Raw genomic sequence first — 11,356 nt, forward strand, 5'->3', positions numbered from 1 at the left:
TTGCAGGTCTTGGGTGAGGTGGGGAGGAGAGACTCTGATTTGGGACTGTGTCGACATTGAAAGGCGGAGCCATTCCAAGAACAGTTACAGGTCAAAAGAACCAAAGATGACATCTGTCCTAAAGGACCCAAGTACGAGGAACAATACTAGTTTCCTGCGGTATCTGAGGGAGCAACATGGCACCGATCTGTTTGCCAGGAACAGAACAGTCACCTATGTGCTTGTTAAGAGCTGAATAACTCAAACATCCGTTCTTGATAACATGTGACTACATCTTCCATTCTGAGAGCTTTTGTTCTTTGGATGCCAGACGTTGGCTTTCAGAGAGCAAATCAGCCATGGTTACAGGTAGAGGGAAGTGGAGGAGCAGGTAACATGAGCTAGGCTCAGTGAGCAAGGCTTGCAGAGCGTCTTGCCTCCTGAGCTGCCCCTGCCCCTTAAACCTGCTCCAGTGAGACTGAGGCCCCTTGGTTATTTTAATAGTAAACACAGCAGTGAATTGCTGAGTGAAAGTACTGGATTTTTGCCAGCATGGTAAGACTGCTTCTTAGTCCTAATGCCTTTCTGCTCAGTCACCTTAGTGTGTCCGACTCTTTGCAACTCCATGGACTGTAGCCCGCCAGGTTCCTCTGTCCATGGGATTCTCCAGGCAAGAATATTGCAGTGGGTTGTCACGCGCTTCTCCAGGGGATCTTCCGACCCAGGGATTGAGCCCATCTCCTGCCTAACAGACAGATCCTTTACCACTGAGCCACCAGGGAAGCCCTAGTAGAATCTATTAAATGAACCACCAGGGAGAAGGCGGAAGAAGCTCTGTTCTGCTTGTCTCGGGTGACAGGCACCAGGGTACGTGTTCTACCTGTGGTGGCATCTCAGTCTGCTCTGCTCCCCACGGCCCAGGCTGTTGTTATTCTTCAGGCATCAACTTCCTGAGGATAGGGGTTTAGCTCAAAGTCTTGAGGTCTGATGGCTTGTGTCAAGAACTCAATAAACAGGACTTTCCTGGTGGTCCAGTGATTAAGAATCCACCTTGCAATGCAGGGGACGTGGGTTTGATCCCTGATCGGGAAACTAAGATCCTACATGCCGTGGAACAGCTAAGCCTGTGCCCTGCAACTACTGAGCAACAGTGTCACAACTAGAGAGCCCGTGAACTGCAATAAGAAAGATCCCACAGGACGTGGCAAAGATCCCAAGTGCCGCGCGAGGCTAAGACCCAATGCAGCCAGGAGGGGAAAAAAAGACAGCAGCTATGTTAAAAGAGAAAAAAAGAACTCAATAAACACTTCGGGGTGGAGTTACACTACTACTCACTTTTGCCGCATAAAAGTGAGTAGTAACTTTTGCTGCAGTCTCCCTCTGGATAGCAGTGGTGGTGGAAACTGATCCTTCCCTTACGCAGTTGAAGAGAAACAAAAAAGAGCCTTCTGCGCTCTTCAGGCCCTTGTGTGAAGCCCGACTGAAGTTTGTCACGTTCAGTGTCAGTTGTGCTTCCCCTGTCGCCAGTGAAAGGCAGACGGGGACTTGCTGGTAATCAGGTGCCACCCTTCACCACTGGACGGCCTTGCAACATGAAGACCCCTCATGTGGTAGAGACCTCATGGACTGAATGTTTGGGTCCCTCCCAGATCTATCTGTTGAGGCCCTACCTGCAATGAGATGGTAGAGACAGGGCCTTTGGGGTGATTGGGTTTAGATGACGTCACGATGGGATTAGTGCCCCCGGAGAAGAGACCAGAGAGCTAACTCGCTGTTGGCCGCAGGAGGACACAGGTGAAGGTGGCTGTCTGCAAACCAGGAAGAGAGCCCTCATGAGGACTGGATCGGCTGGCACCTTGATCTTGGGCTTCCAGCCTCCAAAACCGTGCCAAATAAGTATCTGTTTTTTCAGCCACGCAGTTTGTGGTATTTTGTTCCACAGCCTGAGAGACTAAGACAAGACCCTCTGCGTTCACACCCTTTCCGGAGAGCCTTTCAGGATGACTGCCCTGTGCTGTGCTCAGTCGTGTCTGACCCTGTGCAACCTCACAGACTGTAGACCGCCAGGCTCCTCTGACCATGGGATTCTCCAGGCAAAAATACTGGAGTGGGTTGCCATGCCCCTCCTCCAGGGGATCTTCCCCACCCAGGGATCGAACCCACTGCTCCTGTGTCTCCTGCACTGCAGCTGGATTCTTTACTACTGAGCCAAGGGGAAGCCCACCTTACTCCTGTTTAAAAGACTTAAAAAATTGTCCTGCTCCTTAACTTCTGGTTTTTGTCCTTGAGAGCTACCAAGACCAGGTGGTTATACTAAGCAGAATTTTTAAAATTATTTATTTATTGTTATTATTTACTTTTTTTGGCTGTGCTGGGTCTTCATTGCTGCAAATGGGTTTTCTCTCTAGTTGTGGCAAGCGGGGGCTACTTGAGTCTCGGTGCACAGGCTTCTCTTGTTGGGGGGCACAGGTTCTGGGGAGTGTGGGCTCAGTACTTGCGGTTTCCCGGCTCTAAGGCACCGGCTGATTGCTCTGCGGCATATGGTACAGGGATCAAACCTGTGTCCCCTGCACTGGCAGGGGGATTCTTATCCACAGTACCACCAAGGGAGTCTGGAAGCCGCATTTTAAATGAAATGCCTCACAAGGAAGTCTTAATCTTTGTCAAGAGCCCAGAAGAAACTGTTCTGCGCTCACCCAGGTGAGGAGTGTGCAGCCCGTTAGGGTCAGGGTGCCACTCAGGACACAGCGTGTGTCCCCACTTCAGTGTTGCTACATTTGTCCCTTTCTGGTAACTGTTGATTTCATCCTTCAGCTCTGCAAGGTGGGAACTCCTGACTCACTCTTTATGTAACCAGGTGCTCTTGGCTCCAGGTGTATGTGCTCCAAGCTTTTCAGGGCGATTTTTGCTGCTGAATCATTGTCACAGAAACATATTTTTTCTTTACATCTAATGTTCAGATAGTCATCTCATCCTCATCTGAATGCAAGCATGCCATATTAGGATAATTTGAGTGTTTGTACTTTATATCTGTATTTAAAGATTCTCAAACCATTCTTGACTCTGCATCTTCACTGAGAACGAGGACTAAGCAGGGCCCCATGGGTGGGTCTCACGGGACATACTTTGTTCAGTTGCTCAGTCATGTCCAACTCTTTTGAGCCCCTGGACTACTGCACACCAGGCTTCCCTATCCCTCACTGTTTCCCGGAGTTTGCCCAAGTTCGTGTCCATTATTGAATTGGTGATGCCATCCAACCATCATGGGACATATATAGTGATACAAAAACAGGCTCCATCCCCTATGCAGAAGCTTGGTCAGATGTCCATGTACCACCCTCCACTTCCCAGCCAGACAGGGCTGTCTGGCTGCCTGGTGCAGCCTCTTCCCTCTGGCCTCTTGGCCTCCTCTGGTCTGGTTCCCAAGAGCCACAGCAACAATAGCAAGCTAGGCTGCAGCCCAGAGTCGTGGAAGGAAGTGGGCTGGCGATGGCACAGAAAGGGAAGAGCCCTGCCAGGATGCACCAGGCGCTGGCTGTGTAAGCAGCGTCATCTCCCTGGTACAGAAGAGGAGGCTGGTGCCCAGAGGTCAAGAAATTTTCAGGGGAGCCCAAGCCCTGGTCCATGTGACTGGGCTCCACGTACTCTTCTCCCCTCTTTCCAGCCTCAGCTCAGAGGGGCCCGACCACAGGTGACTGGGTGGAGTGTCCCGATGAGCAGGGTGTGCGCAGCTGTTTACCAAACCTTTTTCCATATCCCCTTATTTAAAAAACAGGCGAACGCTTCCACTTTATAACAAGTAAATTCTGGTTCTTTTAATATGATAGCCTTAGCTGACTCATGTTGTTGTACAGCAGAAACTAACACACCATTGTTAAGCAATTGTATTCTAATTAAATAAATTAATTTTAAAAAATAAAGAGGGAAGCTAAGGATAAGTACAAATGGAAAGTTATGTATGACCCTGGAATTTTAAAACTTGTTAGCACTAAAAAAAAGTGTGTGTGTGTATATATATGTATATAAATATGACAGCCTTCAAAAGGAATCCGAACTAGTAATATTTATTGGAATCCTGAGTAGGGTTTTCAAAGGAAATGATCATGTATGAATACAGACAGCACACAGGTAGTTTGAGTCTATTGATTCTCAAGTTAAATAAAGCTGGAGATACACAAAAACAAATAACTTCTTTTTTTTTTTAAAGATATATCTTCTTTATTGATGTTCTCTTTATATTGAGCTTAAAAATCTATTAATATCAAACCTTTTACCCTAATCCCCTTTCTTTTGGAAGTGATGAATGACTAAATATCTTTATTAGAGCAGGTGTGCCCTTATTTTCAGTAACAGTGCCTTTGGAAAGCAAAGCTAATTAATGATTTTTAAGTGTTTAACATAAGCAAGAAATAGAGCAGTTTTGTGAGTTGCTGCAAAGACATTCACAGCTGATCTGCATATCAATTAGACCAGGTCTTTCATGGAAAATAATTACCTTCAATTATAATAAAAAGGAGTTTGGTGAAAGCAAAATGGAAATTATTCTGCCTTTAGTGAGGAGTTGTACCGTTAATGCTTGGTGGCCAAACAGGGAATAGGTTATTTACTGTAATTACTTGAAAATGTGGCTGTGTGTGAACATGATTTTCAATTAATTTCCTGCTTCCTTTCAGATATTTATCTTATAAGTTTATTAACATCTAAACACCCACTTGAAGGACCACATTTTGACGGGAAGTCCATGAGGTGCTGTGGCGCTTGGAGTGTCAAAATCACAGTGTGGTCTGTCCTGCCTGCTGAATTCTAGGACCCTGGGTAGAAGGTCATGAGATGACCTCTGTTTGCATTTTAGACATCCGGTCAATGGCCACTTCTGATGGGCCTTCCCAGTGAAATTCCACAAAGCCAAAAGCCTCTAAGATATGTTGTCATCAACATGACCAGTTTTAAAGCAAAGGTGTACAAAGTGGTTACCCAGCTTTATCTGGTTAATCCTGGGGCTGGAACATAAATACTTTTGCTGCCATTACTACACAGTTTCCAGAAAGAAAAGGGTTGTAAAAGGTCTTGTCACCATCCTTATCATACCAAGCTAAACCTAAACCATTTTCTGTGCCCCTCCCCACCCCCACCCTAAGAGGGGAGAATTTCAAGACAGACAGTGGTTCTCACTTGTGTCTTTAAAGAGCCCAACCTGCTGTGAAGTCTCTGCACCTCTCCTCTGCCTCTAACCCACTGAGAATCAGCAGACGTCGTCCCGCCTTTGTCCTGAGACAAGCCGTCTCCTCCTGGGGGTTGTGTTTCTTACTAAGTGTAAGAAGAACCCAGAGGACCGGACTCTTCCATCTCTCACAATGGGTGCTGAGGTCACTCTGATCATTGTAATGGGTGTTGAAATGCTGGCAATTTTCCAGATGCTTGAACTATTTCTAGAAACTTCTCGTTTCACAGTCTCCTCTCACATGCCTTGGTAGTACAGGCAGTATATATAGACTTGCAATGTGATACCTACTTAGATACTTTAAAATATAACTTTTGATACTGTTATTCATAGTCATGTTTTTATGGGGGAAAGAAACCTTTTTTTTTCAACCCTTTTTCCAGGACTCTGGATTGATTTGGAAATGTCCTACAATGGGTCCTTTCTGATGACTCTCGAGACCAAAATGAATTTGACCAAACTAGGTAAAGAGCCTCTTGTTGAAGCCCTGAAGGTTGGAGAAATTGGCAAAGAAGGGTAAGGGGCTATATGAATTTACTAACCCAACCCCGGGGAACCTGCTTCTCCCTCCAGCCCTTGAGAAGCAGCTTTGTTGTGTAGTAGACCCAAGGTTGGAGAAGGCAATGGCCACCCACTCCAGTACTCTTGCCTGGAGAATCCCATGGACAGAGGAGCCTGGTGGGCTGAAGTCCATGGGGTTGCACAGAGTCGGACACGACTGAGCGACTTCACTTTCACTTTTCCCTTTCATGCATTGGAGAAGGAAATGGCAACCCACTCCAGTGTTCTTGCCTGGAGAATCCCAGGGACGGGGGAGCCTGGTGGGCTGCCGTCTATGGGGTCGCACAGAGTCGGACACGACTGAAGTGACTTAGCAGCAGACCCAAGGTTGAGTGAGCTTCCATGGAAGCATTTCCTGGCCACAGAGGATTTCAGGGAATGTTTCCTGGTTTCATCCCCTGCAGACAGACCATGAATCCCCACCTCTGCTCAGTGCTATCGGCCACCAGCCTCGGGACTGCACAGTATTGATTACCCAGGAAGCATCCCTGATTCAGATCAGCAGGGCAGGCTGCACAGTAAAATGCTCTGTGAAAAGAATCACCATCCAGAAAGATCCTTCTCTAACTTACAGCCACAAATAGCAATATGTGGGTCAGGCTGAGGTCCTTCGGGGGTCTATCTGCTTTAATCACAGTGTCAGAATTATTTATAATTAGATGATTGACTTTGCAGCCAAGAGGGTGCTTCTAAAGTGTTTTGAAATGTATTTTCCCTAAATAATACACCATTGATTTTCTTAGTAAATGCCTTTCTTTGTAGAAGATACTGCATCTGCCGTGGAGTTGTCTGACTTTGTAAATATTCCCAATTTTTGAGCGGGTTGATGAAGTTGATTTTTTTCCCCTTAGATGCCTAGACTGAATAAGCTGGGACCTTTTACATTCCCACACACCTTAAAAATGACTGCTTCAGATGACAAATTTAAATTATATTATTGTTATCAGACTGAAAAATGCTGATTAGAGTCTGCATCTTACATCTTTAACCTGTTTGCATGGAATGAGTAGTAAAATGATGGAGCCATCCTCCCAGCATCTGAATACAGACATAAGACACAGGCTCTTCTTAGGTGTTTGCTTTGTTATGCTGCTGCCCTGATGCTTGTAATTCACACTTGTGGTAGACACACAATAGATGGGGGGAGTTGGGTCATACATTCCAGAACATTCTTCGACTGAGACGATCTGATGTGTCCAGGAGATTTAATGAAAATGTTTATATTTTAATTACTGGAGAATCTCACCTGCTGTATGCAATCTAACCTGTATCTGTGCTGTTTTCCTTTCACCTTTCTACTGTTTGTTAAAATGTGTTTGGATTCGGCAATCTGTGGATTGTGTTTTCCGGTGAGTGCTATTGATCGGCCCTCCGTGTAGCATTTCATCCCCCCATCAGTGCTGAGCCTCGTGTGGACCCATGTGACACCACAAGGAAGCTTGTCCTTTCATCACATCCCCTGACATAAAGGCCCCGTTTGTAGACCTGAGAGGATTGAGATCAGGAGCGCTTAAGAGGCTTTCCTTGATTGGGATCGCGGGGGTTCTGATCCAGGCCTCGAGTCAAACCCAGTTTCTGTCCCCAGCTACCCCTCCCCAGTACCATGCCCCACTGAGCACCATCAGGCCAGCCCCAGGACAGCAGAACTGCAAAGACAGCTGCCATTAAAACCAAGCACCACAGGCAGAAGTGGTCTTGAAAATGAGCTCTAACTAACCAGGAGCGAGACAGAGCAGACTTAAATCAGGAGCATTCGTGCAGGGAGCCCTTTCTGGAAACAGCCCCGAGCTGCCCAAAGCTGCTGGGGCTCCACTAGAAAGAAGGGGGTCTTGTGGGCAGGTGGGGCCCCATCATGGCCGGGTCCCTGAGATCCTTGCCGCTGAGGCGTCCCACGTCCACTGTTGTTCATGCGGCTCTCCTGGAGCAATTTCAAGTTCATAAAACTCGGCTGATCAGAGGATGGACATGTTTCTGAGCAAGCAGTGCTTCTCTAGACTGCATGAAAAATATCCTCTGCTTTAAGAATATAATGTATTATATTTAATGTTTAATATATATCTAAAGTACCATTTTTTCCCAGTAGAGTCTGGTATGTTTTGCCTTCCTGTGAGGGTGTTAACTTTTATGTTGATGTGTAATTGGCTGTCATTTAATTTTAAAAGCAAAGACAAGTATAATTCCAAAGCACTTGACCTTGGGAGAAAAAGGCCTGGAAAAATGAACCCTTAACCCTTTTTTTTTTTTTTTTGCAAAAAGGACCCAATTGGGAATCTGAGAGTTCTGGATCCTTGCCCCAGAAAGATGCCTACACACACACCACTTGGCTCACAATATCTGGGAGCTCTGAGAGCCTCTGGAAAGCTCATCCGTACCTAAGAGCCTAATCCCAGAAGTGATTCTCGCATCACTTCTCAGTCACGAGCTGAGCAATCGCCCTGAGGCTGAGTACCAGAGGAGAGGTGGAGTCCCTGCACCTGTGGCTGGTACATGATCCTTGGTTTCCTTCAGGAAGCCCGTCCTAGAGCCCCGAGTGTGAAGAGTGGGCCAGCAGCAGCCCTTTCCTCCCTTTATCTCGTGGCTGCCAGTCCAAGGCTCACTTCCGGACGGGGGCTTGTCCCCTATCGTCCTGCTCTGGCAGGGCCTCTGCTTGGTCTCACTGCTTTTGTCTGACCCCCTTCAAGCATGCAAATGACTGTGCCCTGGGAAGTCCCCAAGGAGATGCTGCTCAGCCCTCAGGAAGCCCTACTTGCCGTAGAAAGTCTGTTCCCGTCCTCACGTCACCCCCAAGGCTGGTGGTGAGAAGTCTGTGTTTCTTCACTCTAGTGAAGGCCTGTCCCTTTGAAATGTGGGTTCACTTTGTACTTGCAGACATTTTTCCTTTAGTCTTTTCATTTCCCCAATAGTCTTCTGGTTGTGTACGGTAGTTATGGTAACCTTGGGCCCTAAGACGCTCAAAATGGAATTCAGGTGGTGAGCTGGGCGTTGGAACTTTAGGAATTGCCTGAAGGGGACCTAAGTGAGTCAGGAAGGGGGAATGTTCTGCACGTTGGCTGCTCTTTAAATGAACGTTGGGGCCGGCGTTTGCTGTTGTCCGTGCTCTACCACGGCAGCCTGGGCTGGTGTGCGAGTCCCGTAGCGGCGCTCCCCGACCTCCATATTAGGCTGCTCAGTGTACCCAAGTCCTCTACCCTGCCCCGAGGCCCTGATGTCCTGGGAACCCCGTCCTTGTCATCCACGCTGTGACTCAGTCTAACTGGGGGTGTACATGGACGTGTATCTGTAGCAGACGTATGGGCCTGATTTCTGTTAAAGAAAACGAACACTCTTAAGAGTGTGGTTCCCGCCAAGCAGTCACCTCACTGGGCTGTTTAATTATGCACCCTTCACTTGAAGCATTCTTTGGAGCTCCTTTGTAGAACTGCCTCTAGTGTCTGTGACCTTCTTTTAGGTACTCTGAGTGACAGCAAATCATCCTACTTTTTCTAGATGAATCAGATATTTGAGTAATTGCCAGGCATCACTCAGAGGTGCCAGTGATTATGAGGCTAAGAAATGTTTGGTTCAAGACAGAGTATCCATGATAAAATAATTCACTTTTCCTACGTGTCCAACTCCAAGCACATTTCCAAAAAGATTTTTAGCAGGGGCAGCGAAACTGGAATCAGCCCTTTAAGGTGACTCTTAGAAGGGATATGACTCTCATCTGGAATCCCAAGGTGTGTTTTAAAAAATAGGCTTATCATGTACTAGCACACCTTATATATAAGAATGTGCAGGGTGTCTTTCTCTGAAATTCATCATAAGTCTGAGATCACAAAATGCATATTCAGTTATAAACTTGAATCAGCCAGACATTTAGCCCCACTTTTAATTATTGTTGGTGCTGCATAATATAGCTCCCCGGGCAGAAAGGAGAGGTACCATTTAGCCACAATCAGAATTTCATGTCATCTGATCTATTTTAACTGATAAGGCATTGTCTAAATTATTAACTTCAAGCCACAAAATTTGTCCTGTTCTCTGTCTTGCGGAGGGTTAATTCAGGAACCCGAGAGCTCACTGCAGTGCTCAGCCTTTGGCATCTTCTGCCTCAGGTCAGGAGGCTGCCAGATGTCAAATACCAGTGGGGACAGGAGGGGCCAGTGGCTCTGCAGGTTTCACTGCGGTCCAAGATACCGAGGCAGCCTTTGGTGCTGTGTAGATTCCTTACCTGGCAGCATGCTGTCTGAACCAGAGGGCACCATCATGTTCCTAAGAAGTAAGCTAGGTTTCTGAGAAAGGTCACATGATCTTTGGGGATTTACTTCCCTGACTTTCTTCATCCCAGGTCCCCGTGTAAGCTTTCTTAGGAATCCTATTTTGCCTTTTATATAAAAGAAGAGCTCTGTGAGGGCCGCCCAACCCTTGAAAGGGCTGAGATGGTTTTGTGACCAGCGGGGACACTTGAGCATTTCCTGGACTGGCCAGGCCTCTGATGGAAGGAGGAAGAGTCAGGTGCTGTCCCCGAGGCCAGGGACAAGAGGCCTTTGTGTCTGCAGAGGGAGTTTCTTCTCAACACCACACTCAAGCCCGTTGGCTAGAGCGTGGGCTCTAATGTTTCAGAGCAGGGTTGAGGAGGATCCGGGTGTCCTGCCAGGTAGGTCCTCTTACAGCCGGGCTCCTGTTTCAGGGCGGAGATTTCAGAGCCCTCCTGCCCATGCTGGGACCTCAGCTGGGCCTTCAAGGCCACACTGGCAGGTGTGTTACCCTTGGGCGCCCTTGGCCCTTGCTGGCCAAAAGATGAGCACCCGTACAGGCTTCTGGTGGCCGAGGACAGCATCTGAGGAAGACCCCAGAGGGTTTCGAATGCAGGAGACGGCACCTAAGCTGGGATGCCTTCCCCTGTCCTGGTGATTTTGTTCTTCTCAAAATTATAAGACCGACCCTCTGCTTAGTGACCATTGATGGCGTAACAATGTTCAGAGATAGTTCTGTCCCTTGTTCATTTTGTCCCCATCAAGTCTCTGAGCCTGAGATGGGCCCTGCCTTCTGTCTCTCTGCCTCTCCGAAGTAAAGCCTCCCTTCAGGGAGGAAGCTGCCTTTTGTGGGGCCAGAGCTCAGCCGGGAGCCCTCCAGTGCCCTCAGTGGGGAGCCTTGATCACTCGCCACTGCTGGTGATACAGACCCTCCAGGCCTCTGGAAACTGAGAACCTACCCTGGAAAGATTCATGAGGAACATTGCTCTCTGATGAAGCTTTTTATTCATTTAAAAAGAAGTTTTAAACTAGTACTTCTCCTGAAAGGTTCCTGGCTTCCCATGTCAGTTGCCTCCTGGAATCCCTTGAGATTTGTACTCCTGGTTGCTGGCTTTTTCTGTGACCTTCAGGAGCTGGGGCGGGAGTGGGGGTATGTAATTTCACAAGGAAGAAGTCTGGAGCCAAAACTAACTTGGAGATGCCTAAGCCAGAAAGCACAATTTTTTTGAACTCAGCCAGTGTTAGAGGACTTACTGAACAACCCCGTCATCCATTAGTTGGTCACGTCACTAACATGAGCTGTCCGTCACCCGTGCAATCTTCATTCTTTCCACTCACCTCCCATTGGCTGCTCTGCACT

At 47.5% G+C, this 11,356-nt stretch overlaps 1 protein-coding gene across 1 annotated transcript in view; it reads left to right on the plus strand.

Annotated features, from left to right (window-relative positions):
- The window catches only part of TEX2 (testis expressed 2), a 103,145-nt gene that overhangs the window by 82,141 nt on the left and 9,648 nt on the right, over nt 1-11,356 (plus strand). The window contains exon 8 of the mRNA XM_010856416.1: nt 5,584-5,716. Within this exon, the coding sequence (XP_010854718.1) occupies nt 5,584-5,716 (133 nt within the window). The remainder of the gene's footprint in view (nt 1-5,583; nt 5,717-11,356) is intronic.

Source organism: Bison bison, unplaced genomic scaffold (genome assembly GCF_000754665.1).
Source record: "Bison bison bison isolate TAMUID 2011002044 unplaced genomic scaffold, Bison_UMD1.0 scf7180017864371, whole genome shotgun sequence".
Classification (NCBI taxonomy): Eukaryota; Metazoa; Chordata; class Mammalia; order Artiodactyla; family Bovidae; genus Bison; species Bison bison.